We start from the raw sequence: 14,804 nt of genomic DNA on the forward strand, positions 1-14,804 counted from the left end.
GATAAGGCGTTTTCAAATAACTGCCATTTCGCCAATATCCATTCGATTTTTTGAACCCGCCCCAACTTTAAAATGATTTCAGTTGTTTGTCAAAAATGGTTAATGTTGAATTCGGAATCTTGCCGGAGATATTCCGGGTTGTACTGGGGTCGCAAGGGTGCCAAATTTGGGAAATGTGATTATTTTTTTATTTATTGCAGTTACAACACTGAAATTTTTATGTGAAACGTCTCAATATTCTTGAATTCGAAAGAACATGTCAATAAAGGAAAAATAAACAAAATGTAAACAGATTTGTCGGAGGTTGGTAACGTAAAGGTTGATAACAAGAAAATATAGCTGAAAATGTGTTGTTTAAATATCCTCTACGCATTTTTGAAAATACAGCTGTCTGTGTCAACAACATTGAATTCAGTTTCAGTAATTGTACATCAGTTATAGAGTTGTTACCAGTTTTTTTTTCGGCAGTTAAACAATGATTTGCCCAATACTACATTGAATAAACCTTGAACAAAAACTTTTAGATTTCATCAGTGGCTGGTGAATAAAAATTGTTTATGTAATTGCAATACAATTGTACCCCGTTTGGCATGAAGTCGTTTGGCATAATGTCCGTTGGGCCAGTTGAGTGATTTAGAATAAGAAGATTCAAACACAATATATTATATATAATTAGTGTTTTTTTTGTAGTTTTTACCAATATGTTTCGAAAGATCATGCAATGTTTGAAAGAAGGGTGCATTGTGTTGAATATATCAGAAGCTTCAGTGCCAAAGTTTATTCCGAAAGCGCAACTGAAAAGAATAACTAATATATGAAAGAAGGGTAATTCTGAAATACTATTAACAATATTTGTTTCACTATTGGAAATCAATGAGTTTATTCCATAGCATGGTATTGATTCCAAAACAAGCCTGATGTCATCAGAGGGATTTTATACAAACTAAAAAATGAAATTCTCCTTAACAAATCCTTGGTTTCAGACTCATTATGCCAAACGACCATTAATTATGCAAAACGGCTTTATGCCAAATGGCTTTATGCTAAACGACTTTATGCCAAATGGCCTACCATCTTGCAATACATCTTTCGTTCATCTACTCAATGCTCAGAATGCAAAGTGCGACTGCATTATTGAACGAAATTTTCGGTTTAAATCTTTCAAAACATCCCAAAGAAAACATTACAAACATTACACCGGGCCATTTTCAATGGCTGGGTAATTTGAAATGCAAATTAACATGATATGTTCAATATATGTTAGCAAACTTCTTACCTAAAAGATTGACTTATTCGTTGAATTTCTCATCATCATTAAATTTCACAAAGATATTTTGCTTATTCATCATACCCTAGCCATTTGAACTTGCCCTGGTGTACCTTATCTGATTACCGTATTGAATAAATGACTGAGCAAATGTTGTTACACATTGTATGAGCCTGCTAATCAATTGTTTGTCATATACGGAACAACAGCATTCAATTTGCCAGAAGCAAATATTTTTCTATTAAAATTAAGAATAACCTCTCCACAATAGTAAAATCTACACAATATGTGTCGCTGTTTAAACTCTTATTGAAGCAGCTATCAAAATGACATGAAAGTGAGAAACAAAAGCACTGCCTAAAATACATGCAACAAACAAAAAATAAATCTGAAATTTACACTGCTCGTTTTGTTTTGTGATAATCATGTAAAGTGAGTTATAACTAAATCTGGAAAACTTATTCGGACAGCTTCAAATCAGAAGAGTGAACGAACTTATTTTATCGATCCTACGTGTTTCGCAGACGAAATTCTACACGTTCCGCTCTAAACAAACTTGATTTTCACTTTAAGAACGTTCAATTTCTGGGTTTAAAAAATTAAATCTAACGTCGATTTTCAACTTTCGCGACCTAACCGCATCGTTTGGAGTCGTGACTTAATCACGAGTCAAAACAAAACACTACTTGAGAGAAACGGCTTATTATTATGTCAGAATTTTTTGAGGGAAATAATGGAAGCTACCTAGTTTTGAACGCGAGCTGATAAAGTGCTGCATACCTCTAGGATTTTGTGCGTTATATGAAAATACCTGAATTTAATTACAAAAACAATCCTTATTTGTGAAAATGCTTTTCGCTAAATTATAAAAATCCAAATTCAAGTTTTACTATAACCACGTTAGCAAGAATAAGTGATAAACTTCTTGAAAACCCATAAAACATCATCGAACACGAATATAAAGCTACAAATGTTCTCGATTTTAATAAAAATAGCCCCGATATGAAGTTTCATACTAATACTATTAAGGACAATTTAGGCTTCGAAACCATTCGACTATTATCGGTAGCCAAGTTTCAAACGCCATATACACAGTATTTTTCTATCAAAACACAACAATGAAAACATTCAGATGATTCTTTGTTCAGTCAGCTTCCCGCTGATGAGATTTCCGAGACTGTAAAAAAAATTTCGCCAGAGATGTCATCAATTCAAATGAAAATGCCTCAAAATGCAACTGATTCGGAGCTGTCGTATATATTTGCCTGCAGTTCTTATGGGAAAGCTGCCGAAGAGAATGAGGCTGCCGACAATAGTCATACTGACATGAGATTTCGAAGCGTTGTAAAAACGTTTTCAAAATGCTTTTAATAAGTCTGTCGGTGAGAATCAATAGAGATCAGCGCATGAATGTAAACAAACAAATACGTTATTTGTTGATGTTCGAGTAAATTGTAAAAATTATATAAAGCATGGCATCGGCGTAGACTTAGAATTCGGTTTGCTTAACTGACTTACATAAAATTTATTAGATAAGTTGTGGAAGCCGAACTATCAAAGCGACTCGCATTTTTAAAGACACCCCGCCTTACGGCACACGAAAATGTTTGACAAAGTTAGGTGGGTTCATTAAATTCGAAATCCTCGTTCGAATTGTAGCGCAAAAAAGACGATCGTGTAGGTTCGGCGAAAGGTTTCGCCACTCATTATCGGATGACAGCTGTGCGCCCGATATGGATCACATTGAAGTGCGGAAGTGAATTGTTTGATGCATTTGGTACGCTATCTGATGATCGTACAACTTTTACCTTTCGGTGGCTGATCGGTTTTCGGGAACTCTCGCGATGGAGCAATGTTATCATGCGAAGTTTTGGCACAGACAGTCAGTGGTAGGGGGCAATGCATTTACCTACACACGAGTCGCTAATGTTCGGTTATCATTAAAAGGTTTTTGGTCAATTACAGCAACCTTAGCAAAATCAATCAATGACCCCATATGCAATTACACTGCATTATGAGACTTTTTTGTTTAATTTAAATTTCTACGGACTTTAAACAACATTTAATTGGCATAATTAATAAGTAAGTAAAAAAACTTTACTCTGATACAAACATTTTTCAAAACGTAGTCTACAATATACAACAATATTTTGATGATAAATAAGATAGAGTATAAACTCTATAAATTTCATTTACTCTATAAAAAATCGGTCCGAAAAAGAGGTGGTTTGGGGTATGATCAACAATCAATTCTCCCATTTGCATTTCAATCCATCAGTCAGAAATCAACATATTTCTAGAAAGATATTCGTTCAAACATTGATCAAAGCACCAGCTGAAAAATAATAAATCCATCGGATTCAATTATTGCTTAATGGAAAACTTCCTCAAACAAAACACGGGCCGTGCTTGTTTGTTGCGATAATCGAGAAAGCCAAAATTTAACGTTTTTGTAGGTGAAACCAACGACTCGACCACCACTCGCCCACACTGATTGCTTAAATAATTGTTAGTTTAGGCACAGTCTCCGAAACCCCAAAATTTCGTGCCAATGAATGCAGAAAGCCGGACCGCAGGCATCGTAGCGCGAGTTCATGGTCATTGATACTGATTATGCAGCAACCGAATGGAAAAATGGATGGAAAGCCTCTTTGATTAGCGACGCGTCGTCTTAATTCCATTGCCAATTTCCATCAGTTTTATCTAAAAGTGAGTGGCGGATAAAATAATTGCAATAAAAATTAAATATTTTTCGAAGAGTAGAAAACTGAAGTCTAAATGGATTGAATAAAAAATAGATAAAATTTGAACGATCGTATTTTATACACAGTCAATGAGTTATCATACAAAACTGATCTGCGTGAGAATTACTGTGACGGTTGTTTGAAATCTTATCAAAAGTTCAATCGAAGCTTACCTCCAGCACGAACCAAAGCTGATCATCTTCTACGGTGGCACCACGTTTCAGGAATAGCCCGGCAAAGTCCGGAATGTTGGGATGCTTGGACAGGTCCCGCAGCACGAGGTACTCCTCCTCGATTTCCTCGATGTTGTCGGCAATGCTCTCCAGGATCTGTGATAAGTAGAAATAGGAGAAAATCGTGTTAGCGAAGAACAAAATTATTTGCCCAATTCGAATGTAATTTGATAATGAAAGACACGTTCTCTTCACTTCAATTAAAAAGGTCAGGTGTATCTTAAAATCATGGAAAGCCACTCTGGAAAACTCTAACATTATACTTCATGTTCTCCGAATATCTTGATCCTGTATTTTGAAATATAGTAATTACGTTTCTCCAAAAACAATTCAATCTTCATTTTTTCTATGACCTCTAAATAATAGTCGTTATAAGAGTGGTGTAGAATAGTAAAGGAAAGCGATTAAACGAGATTTGTCTGTAATTAATTTGCCAGAAAACTAGTTGCCAAAATGCACCATATACAAGTAAGTATGATCTAAAAAATGCATAAAGTTTCCTCTTTTTCTGTATGTGTACAGATAAATGTTAAAGAGTCTTGTTGATTCATCAGCGTTTCTTCTTCATGACACTTTAAGGTGAAGATGAATTGGAGCCAAACTTCAACTTTTCAAGAGCACGAATCTGGAGAACCGAACATCTATTTGAGCTGAAAACTTAATCGATTGCTCACCACCAGCTAGTGACCAATCGATTAGGTTTTCAGGTTCAACAAATGCTTGGTTCTCCAGATTCGTGCTTTTTAAAATTTGAGGTTTGGCTTCGATTCATCTTCACCTTAAATACAAACACAGTGTAAATTTTGCAATAATTCACTATTACGTGAACAGATACTGAACTATGTAACTTTTCGTAAATCCCGTTTAAAACTTTTCATCGCCCAGTTTCAACAACTGTTATGACTGACGACTAACGCATTAGTTATACAAACAACCGAGTGAGAACTGTTTTATCCGTTCATGTAACAAACATGAGAAAATTCATTTCGGCAGCAAAACTGCAAACAAGAGAAATCACACACTGATGACGCTTTAAATGATTTGCGTTTACAACGCCCTAAAGTGGTGCAACTCAACACGAAGCCGAAATTGCTTACAAATGTTTATTGTGCCGGAAAATGCAAACCTGGAGGAGCTGACATTTTTTGCCTGATGATGAGATCACTCGTTTATGTAAGAAAAAAGACCAGCAGTCGACACCAAATTACAGCTCTGGACATACAGCTCCCAGAGCTGTTAAATGATTATGATGCCCTCCCAAACGACTTCATCACCATACAAAGGGACGAACGAGATTGCACATTGGTCCACGGAACGAAATTAAGTGGAAAAAATTAATAACTTGAAAAATATAAGAGATAGGATTTTGGTGTCTTCTGAACATTTGTTTGTCTGGTCAAGGCGCGTTATATGCTATAGTGTCCTAAGCGCCAAATTTCATAGCTTTCGAAATTCGCTCTCAAACTGTTTTATTTAAAAAGATAGCACAACAAAATGTTCTACAATATTGAAGATTATAGAAAATATGAAAACTTTGTAGAACATCATTTTTTTCTATATCTGATAGTTTTAGAGATATAGGTCACTTTAGAACTTTATGGTCAAAAATCGGTTTTTCCTCAATACTAACGAAAATGTCAATTTTTCAGGCCTACTATGTTCTGAAGAGTTTTAGATATGAGCAAAATACACATTTTCTCTGAAGACGTCATACCTCTAAAATTTTCATATGAAAAGATATAAGCGTTTTTGTAGTTTTTTCACCCACTTTTCCAAGCGTAACATTTCAAAATAGCGCAAGTGAAATCAAAAACTTTTTCCGTTACTTGAATAAGCATATCTTAAAGTGCATTTTAAGAAAATTTGGTGATAGTGATTTTTGATTTTCTCTAATAAATGTGTTCTGAATTATCCCTTAATTTTACTTAGAAAACAGATTTCCTTTAGTTCTTGAGATTCTTATTCAATTACAGTCGAATATTTTGTAATACATTCAAATATACTGAATCATTCTTAGCAAGAACAAGAAGATTGTAGATGTTTATCATGCCTATTTTTATTCATATCGTTAATAATTACAGAGATTTTCGTTCTTTGCCATAAAATACCGTCAATGGAAGGAAAACTCGACGAATTTAAATGAAGTCCTGCCAATATAAGCTGAAGCTTTCACTAGATCGGACAATGCCAATGCAGTTGCATTCCCTTTTTTTGGTTTGTATAAGTTTGAACTAGTACACAACACTGAAGACGGCAGTTGAGGTCGAAATAAGCGTATCTGTCGAAGGATACAAACTCTGGTGGAATTAAACGGTGTTGTACTCAATTCGGTTTTTTTATCTACTTAGTAAAAATGAGTTCAAAGCTACTAAAAATAAATATATGTACCCCGCTTAAGGTGATTATAAAACGAAGCCAAACTTAGAATTTTCAAGTACACAAGACAGGAGAATCTGACAACAATTCGCGTTGAAAATCAATCAAATTACTTCCTTGCTGGTGGTGGCAAGCAATGGAATAAATTTTCAATGTAGAGCGCTTCAATGTAGACTTGAGAGCTCTTGTGCTCTTGAAAATTTGAGGTGTGGCTTCGTTCTATAATCACCTTAAATGGGGGATTAGTAAAGGTTATAAATAAATGAAAATAAGTAGTATTTAATATTTTTGAGATTTTAATCAAATGTTTATTTTCCAATAGTCTATTCGTACGGAGGCCGAGTGCATATAATTGACATAGTTAAGTATTGTCTAGTTCAAAACACACTTATACAAACCTAAAAAAGGGAATGCAACTGCATTGGCATTGTCTAATCTAGTGAAAACTTCAGCTTATATTGGCAGGACTTCATTTAAATTCGTCGAGTTTTCCTTCCATTGACGGTATTGTTTGGCAAAGAACGAAAATCTCTTAACGATATGAATAAAAATAGGCATGATAAACATCTACAAACTTCTTGTTCATGCTAAGAATGATTCAGTATTTTTGAATGTATTACAAAATGTTCGACTGTAATTGAATAAGAACCTCAAGAACTAAAGGAAATCTGTTTTCTAAGTAAAATTAAGGGATAATTCAGAACACATTTATTAGAGAAAATCAAAAATCACTATCACCAAATTTTCTTAAAATGCACTTTAAGATATGCTTATTCAAGTAACGGGAAAAGTTTTTGATTTCACTTGCGCCATTTTGAAATGTTACGCTTGGAAAAGTGGGTGAAAAAACTACAAAAACGCTTATATCTTTTCATATGAAAATTTTAGAGGTATGATGTCTTCAAATAAAATGTGTATTTTGCTCATATCTAAAACTCTTCAGAACATAGTAGGCCTGAAAAATTGACATTTTCGTTAGAATTGAGGAAAACCGATTTTTGACCATAAAGTTCTAAAGTGACCTATATCTCTAAAACTATCAGATATAGAAAAAAATGATGTTCTACAAAGTTTTCATATTTTCTATAATCTTAAATATTATAGAACATTATGTTGCGCTATCTTTTGAAATAAAAAAGTTTGAGAGCGAATTTCGAAAGCTATGAAATTTGGCGCTTAGGACACTTTTGCATATAACGCGCCTTGACCAGACAAACAAATGTTCAGAAGACACCAAAACCCTATCTCCTATATTTTTCAAGTTATTAATTTTTTCCACTTAATTTCGTTCCGTGGACCAATGTGGATTGTGAACAGTGACATCTAGAGTGTCCATCCCGGGACATCCCGGGACAAAAAATCCCGGGATTTGACAAATTTCGGGATTTCCCGTTTCCCGGGATTTTATGTCTGACATCCCGGGAATCCCGGGATTCCCGAAATGTACGTAGAATTTGATGAAAACCACTAAATTTTAATGAAAAAAATGACATTTTTCATCACTATTATTCTTATTTTATAAAGTAGTAAAGCATAATGAAAAAATAATAAATGAGATATTATTTTCATGAAAAGATCAATTTACCAAGTAAGAAACACATACTTTTATTTGTCTAGTTGGAAAGTTTTAATGCTTTTTTTCAACATAAGTCGTTTGTATAAGCCTATGCTGAGATAAAAAAAATTGAAAGTACACCTAAACTGCTGCAAATCAAAAGTCAGTACCATCTGTAAAAAGTAGGCATTGAGAAAATTGACTGAGAAGTTTTCAACCTCGTTTTCATACAAATATTCAAAAAAATTCAGGAGATTGGAACATGTTTCGATTTCAATGAAACTTTCATAATTTGGTTTTTACTCCGTTACCTTTCCAAGAAAAATTTAAAGATGGTAATAATTCATTTTTGCATTACACGATGCGAAAATCTGCAGTGGGACTGACATGCGTTTACTTTTCATTATGGGACAATTCGACTTGGCGTTTTTCCTAATTTTACTGAATAAAAAGTGATTTCTCGTTAGTGCAGCTGAAAGATCATTAGAAGATATAATGAAAACTGATATCAACTCAATTTTGACCAAAATGCAGACTGTCTTGCGATTCACGGCAGTAAATTTCAGTCAATAATTTTCAGTAATTAACCTTTAGCATGATCTACAATACCTTCGATGATCTTTAATCGTTTCTTTTGTTCTAAAGTTTTTATGACTTTTCAAGTGTTTGAAGCAAATTGCTTTAAAATGTTGACTTAAGTTTTTATCATACTTCCATTCATAAGTTTTATAGAGAATTTGAAAAAATCCATAGCAAACCCGTAATTAGTCAAGCTAAGTTATGATTTTTGTTAGATTATTTCATCAGAATAAGAATGTCTTATCTAAAAAGTGATTTGCTATAATTTTATATTATTTTGAAAAATTACATTATCTGTCTATGTCATTGAAAAAAAAATGTTATAATAAATTTGTACATCCGTTTCAACCGAAATGCTACCTTTATTGAAAATTTGATAAATCCCGGGATCCCGGGATTTCCCGGGACAAGCATAGATTTTTGTCCCGAATCCCGGGACGAGCAAAATGGCCGGGAAATGGACACTCTAGTGACATCGAAATGAGGGTTGGACGAGTAGGTGGTTGCCCAACACAAATGCTTTCTGTAATTTGTTACAAAATGCTGAATCAATGCGCAACTTAGTTGCATTCATGTAAATCAATATCTAACACATACACGAGCCAGTGTCTATTTTAGCGTTTCCCAATAGGTGGTCCACGGATCTTTAGGGATCCAAGAGAAAGTTATTTTCATAATTTCGTTAAGGTTAAGGGAATATCAGATGGTTTTTTTTCGTGAGATTTTTGAGACATGCCTGTTGTAGTAATGTTTGAAGCCAATTAGCATGTTTTCTTTTTCAATATTCGCAGCTAGACACAACATGACACAGACAACATGATCAGAAGGGTGCGGCATATATTTTGAAAGTTCTGAAAACCAAAAATTTCTTGTGCTCTTCTGAAGTCAAATCACTCAAAAAGAAAACCATTAAAGTTTGAGCTAAAAATAGTAATATTGAGAGGTGGTACAAGCGTCTTTGAAATGAATTTTCAAGTTATAAAATATAACCGTCAAAGAAGTCACCAAAGCTTTTTCTTTTTTTCAATCAATGTAGCATTTTTTGTGGAATTTACGGCTAAGCAGTCTTGGAATGATTAAAACGAGTTTTGTTTCAACCCAACGTTTCGACACGGGGATTGTGTCTTCCTCAGGGGAGATTAATTTGTCGTTTTTTGTCCCTGAGGAAGACACAATCCCCGTGTCGAAACGTTGGGTTGAAACAAAACTCGTTTTAATCATTCCAAGACTGCTTAGCCGTAAATTCCACAATTAAAATATACAGTCGACTGCTCCACAAAAAGTAGCATTTTTTTGTGCAGTTTTTGTTAAATAACATGGCCAAAACCATTTTTAGTGAGATGTGATGTTTACAATCTTCGAAAATAACTATTTTAGTTTTAAAAGCATGTTAGAAGATTAGGAATCGGTTGAGTATTTATGAAGTTTTGATCAAGCAGAGATGATTTTTCCAGTAAAATGAGCAAAAATTTGGAGAAAACTTTTTTTTGACTAAGACAAGTTCTGATGTTAGTCAAATTAGATGTTCTGCACAGTTTTTGTAAATTTAATTTTGAAGATAATGTTGGTGAAAGCTTCAGGATTGATTAAAAGATAACGATGTTATGGTGACTTCACTATAGTGCACTAATACCCATAACGCGGGTAGATCACCTTTTCGTGGTGCGTTATGGGGTAAACATCTCCCAGCGTCCCCTAGTCCAGACTGCTTCAAACGAAGAGGACAGGATGTTATAGTAATCAAAGGAACACTTTTAGTCCTTGTTACATTTTAAGCCTTGTTAAAAGTGTCAAATCTCGGTTTTCCAGTTGCCGAGAATGATCTTGAGACAAGGAAAATGATTAGATATGAACAATTTGTTCTCTAATCTTTTAATTATTTAGTTTTCTAGTTTGAAAAAGCAAGGACTAGGATGCTGATGCATGGATAATATCGGAGTCAATTCTTGACTTTATCAAGGGATCCGATTTTGACTGATAAAGGGGCGCACCTGCGAATAGTGTACCCACCACACTTTTCGAAGCATAAGCATAGATGACCGTACAATTCGTAGTTGCTACTCCACGATTAACCAGAACAATCGAAGTTGCACAGAGATATAATGAATGGGGCTTGGGATTAGCTTACCTTTCTCAATGTGCATAAATCAAGAGCTCAAAATTTAAAAGTCAATAACGGCACCGGCCACGTCCTTACGGTCATCAGGGGAAGGAAAGGAATGTTAGTGTGATTACTGTTGTTACTAGAGACCAATATCCCCTCTGCATCTCCACGGTTGTCATGGAAAGGGTATTGGGTTAGTGGGATAAGGTAGAGATCTGGGAGTCACCAATGTTTGGTGATGCGATCCATGATATAATCACGCCTAACCGGATTCACGAAATAATTCAATAATCGCATTGTACGCCGAACAAGTGCTCGTCACTCACATTGGTTTATGTTCCGAACAGTAAAAAATAGTGCACTAAAGTTCATTTTTTGTACCTTGAAAATTCACATTCAAGATGCTTGCGCCACCTCTATGTCTTGACATTTTTAGTTCAAACTTTGAGGTTTCTCTTTTTCTGGGGTTTTGAATCAAAAGAGCACACAACTTTTTGGTTTTGAGAACTTTCGAAATTGAAGCCGCGTCCTAATGATCAGTCCAACCCTGCCTATTTTAACACCCGCTGGATAGAATATGCATTGGCTTTTGTTTGTTTTTATAGTACTCTTCTCGGCAACGCAACAAGTAATGTCAAAACGCTTACCAAAGCATTGTCAGATTCCTTTCAACCTGCTCATGCTCAACTGGGCTGTGAAACTCACGAACAAAATGACGAAGATCATTCGCTCGGTTTGACTTCACATTTGTAAATTATAAACTTTGTAAATTATAAACTTTACTGATCCTTAGTTTTTCTACATTGATACTCTTCTGCTTGGGTAATTCTCAAAAACGTGGAAAAGAATAAAATAGTATAAATTTTTTCAGAAGTTATTCGCATTTATTATATCTGTAAATTGGTCTGGTTGTTTTTCTTTGTTCTAAGCTTCTTATTTACGTTACTTCAAAAAATCTCTTGACTTTGTTTTGATTGAACCAATTACATCAAGTACTATAATGAAAACCAAATAGAGTCTTACATTGAAATTCTGATTGAGAATTAATGGAGTACTTTATAAGGATAATTAATTTAGGAAAAAGATCTATCGAAAAATTTTTATTGCATACTATTTTTTGGAATTGTCGAAAATATATGCATTTTTTTAATAACTATTTGATTACGAAAAACAACAAATAAAGATTGAAACATAGTGATTATTCCTATTATTTCCAAACCCTATTATTCCTATTATTTTCACCCTTGCTATCGAACAGTGATCTAGGAAGGACATTGGTTATTATGACATGAAAAGTAAATTGTGTGATAGTTTTTATTGAATATAGATGGCCAATTCTTTAATGAAAAAGAACATCCAGAGAAATATGGGAATCCCGGAAACACGAGAATCTTGGGAATTACGAAATTATTACCCGGGAAACGGGAATCTCGTTTCCCAGGAAAACCTTCCCGGGATTCGAAACTCTAAATAATCAGCATTCTGACAACCTGGGGAGAATCTCGAAGTCTAAGGTGGAGCGTTGAGATTTGTATGGGAATTTTGGTGACTCCAGTTGTAATCGTTAGAATTCAGTGTGCATTCGTCCTGAAACCATAGGATTACCACCGAAATTCCAAAAACTCTTCTTTGTATCCCAAAAATGGTCATCGTAGCCCCGAAAAAATTTACCTTCATTAAAATGGTTCATTACACAATCTCAAAGATTCCATTCGAATACCAAATATTATGAACGAAGCCCGAAAGATGTTTACAAAAATTTCAAAGATTACCATCGTAATTCCAAAGTTCGCATCAAAATTTTCAGTAACCTAATAAATATATTATTCTGAATACGAGTTGAACAAATCGTTCTCAATTCTTCATGATTCAACTTAATAAGCTATTATTCAGCAGCCAATGCACAATGGACCTTTTTGCAAGAAAATGTCTTGAAATTCAATACCTCTGGATGCTGAGATAGAATCGATATTTCTACCGCATAAGAAATATTTTTTTCATGGGCAAACAACTTTACTATTGTTTGAGTGTTTACGGCACGTGATGTTTCAATTTTTTGACTAACTACATGTCATTTACCCTATTTTCAATGCAAATGTAAATCAATATTTCTGGACTTCGCTGGGATAGAATCGATCTTTTTACAGCAAAAGAGGTTTTTTCATAAGCAAAACGGTAGAGAGGTGCATATTCACGCCACGTGATTTTTTGTACAGTTTTAATCAATTTAATATCACTTTACCCAATTTATAATAGAAAAAAACATTAATAAATCAATATCTCAGGTTTACAATCATATAGAATCGATCAGTTAACAGCAAAAGCATAATGAGTTGTTATTTCACGGCACGTTATTTTTTCGTACGGTATAGACCATTTAAAGATTTTACCCTATTCTCAGCAGAGATGCTGGTATACTTTGGAGGCTTTGATCTTATTAGTTATTTGTGGACCGATTAGAATGAAATTTTCACAACACGTCAGCCATAACTTGAATTTAAACGTATTTTTTGACAATTTTTTTCAATCAAGTTCAAAAGTAGTAACGGTATGACTAAAGTTAATTTTTTGACGAAAAATTCTAAACCAAATAGGAAAGCACATAAACTGTCTTCAACAAACTTGTTCATATTGTGTAAGTCTACAACTTTGTTGATGATAGCGTAAAGCTATTCCTTGAACTTTTCAAATTATGTAAATATAAAAAAAGTCAAAAAATCACTTTGCGTGCTTATTTTTTAGAGTGTTGGAGTAATGCCAGCGATATCTTCATATTTGGAATATTTAATTCAGAGTGTATGACTAACAGCCTAACAGGCCAAACGGAATGATGCCAAGGGTGGAGGGCGGCTGTCAAATGGGAGTAAAATTGGAAAGCCGTCAACCCAAGTCCAGAACAAATTCTTGCCTTGAGTATCATACAGGCGTATCTACAGTGATCGATTTTCTCTTGGTACACAAAACTTCACCATTTTTCAGAACATTTTACGATGCTACATAGCGAAGGACTAAATTATTTTAAGGCTTAAAGCGGAAAAGTCATTATTCGCAAAATTACAGGTAATCAATGCACTTTTTTTTTTTTTAAGGCACTCCGTGCTTGTGGCCACTATTGTGCCGGACTCAGTTGATCTTGTAGCTTCTTTATCGATACAGATCTATTTTCAACTTATCTATATTTACATCTAGTTTCACTCTCTCCTACTCTTTTACTCTCACACCGAGCAGGTAGGAAGAGAGCTCTGCTGTTAGTGAGGCTAGCTGCCTGCGAAGAGGGTCAGTTTGTCTCAGTCACCATCTGATACTGACGGAGGATGGACGTGCTCCCTAAAGCACGGTCCTCCGTGAGGCGTCTTCTGGTGGCTGGACGGGTTTTTTGTGGAGGGGCTGGGAAATAATCAATGCACTTGAAAGCTATTATTTGTAAGCAGTTAAATACTAGCAGCTACTGCAGTTATGTGAAGATTATTACGGCGAACAGATGTGCCGGTTAGAATCCGGTGTTTTGTTTATAAACTATTCGGCCGATGTTGGAGTCGGTCGAAAGCAAATTAATATGATTAACGGATACTACAACAATCAAGGCAAACTTGATGGAAATCGATAGTTTTGTTGTGTACATTCGATGTTCCCGAAAAAATATGAAAAAAGGACATAGTTTTCTATGTCGCATAAGTTTATATTTAGTTAACGGGAAAACCAATAGTTCGGTGCAAATTCTTGACACGCATTTTGTTTTTGTACAGATACGCATGATTAAAAGTCGTTTTACCCTATTTTCACAGTGTTGAGATATTTAAACGCATATTATATTATTACTCCGATGGAATAGAATTGATCAGGAAAAAACATTTTTCATTCTTATACTATAAGTCTTTCGTACAGTCTATGCAACAAATATAAAAGAGCAATTTTTCCTTATTTTGAATAATGTAAATTATTTATG

At 34.5% G+C, this 14,804-nt stretch overlaps 1 protein-coding gene across 10 annotated transcripts in view; it reads right to left on the minus strand.

Moving 5' to 3' along the window:
• LOC5572723 (myosin-IIIb) overlaps positions 1–14,804 on the minus strand; it is a 396,695-nt gene that overhangs the window by 74,543 nt on the left and 307,348 nt on the right. For all 10 annotated transcript variants that reach the window (XM_001660491.2, XM_021851363.1, XM_021851359.1 and 7 more), the window contains one exon: positions 4,185–4,340. In XM_001660491.2, the coding sequence (XP_001660541.1) occupies positions 4,185–4,340 (156 nt within the window). The remainder of the gene's footprint in view (positions 1–4,184; positions 4,341–14,804) is intronic.

The sequence above is a fragment of the Aedes aegypti genome, chromosome 3, assembly GCF_002204515.2.
Source record: "Aedes aegypti strain LVP_AGWG chromosome 3, AaegL5.0 Primary Assembly, whole genome shotgun sequence".
Taxonomy (NCBI): domain Eukaryota; kingdom Metazoa; phylum Arthropoda; class Insecta; order Diptera; family Culicidae; genus Aedes; species Aedes aegypti.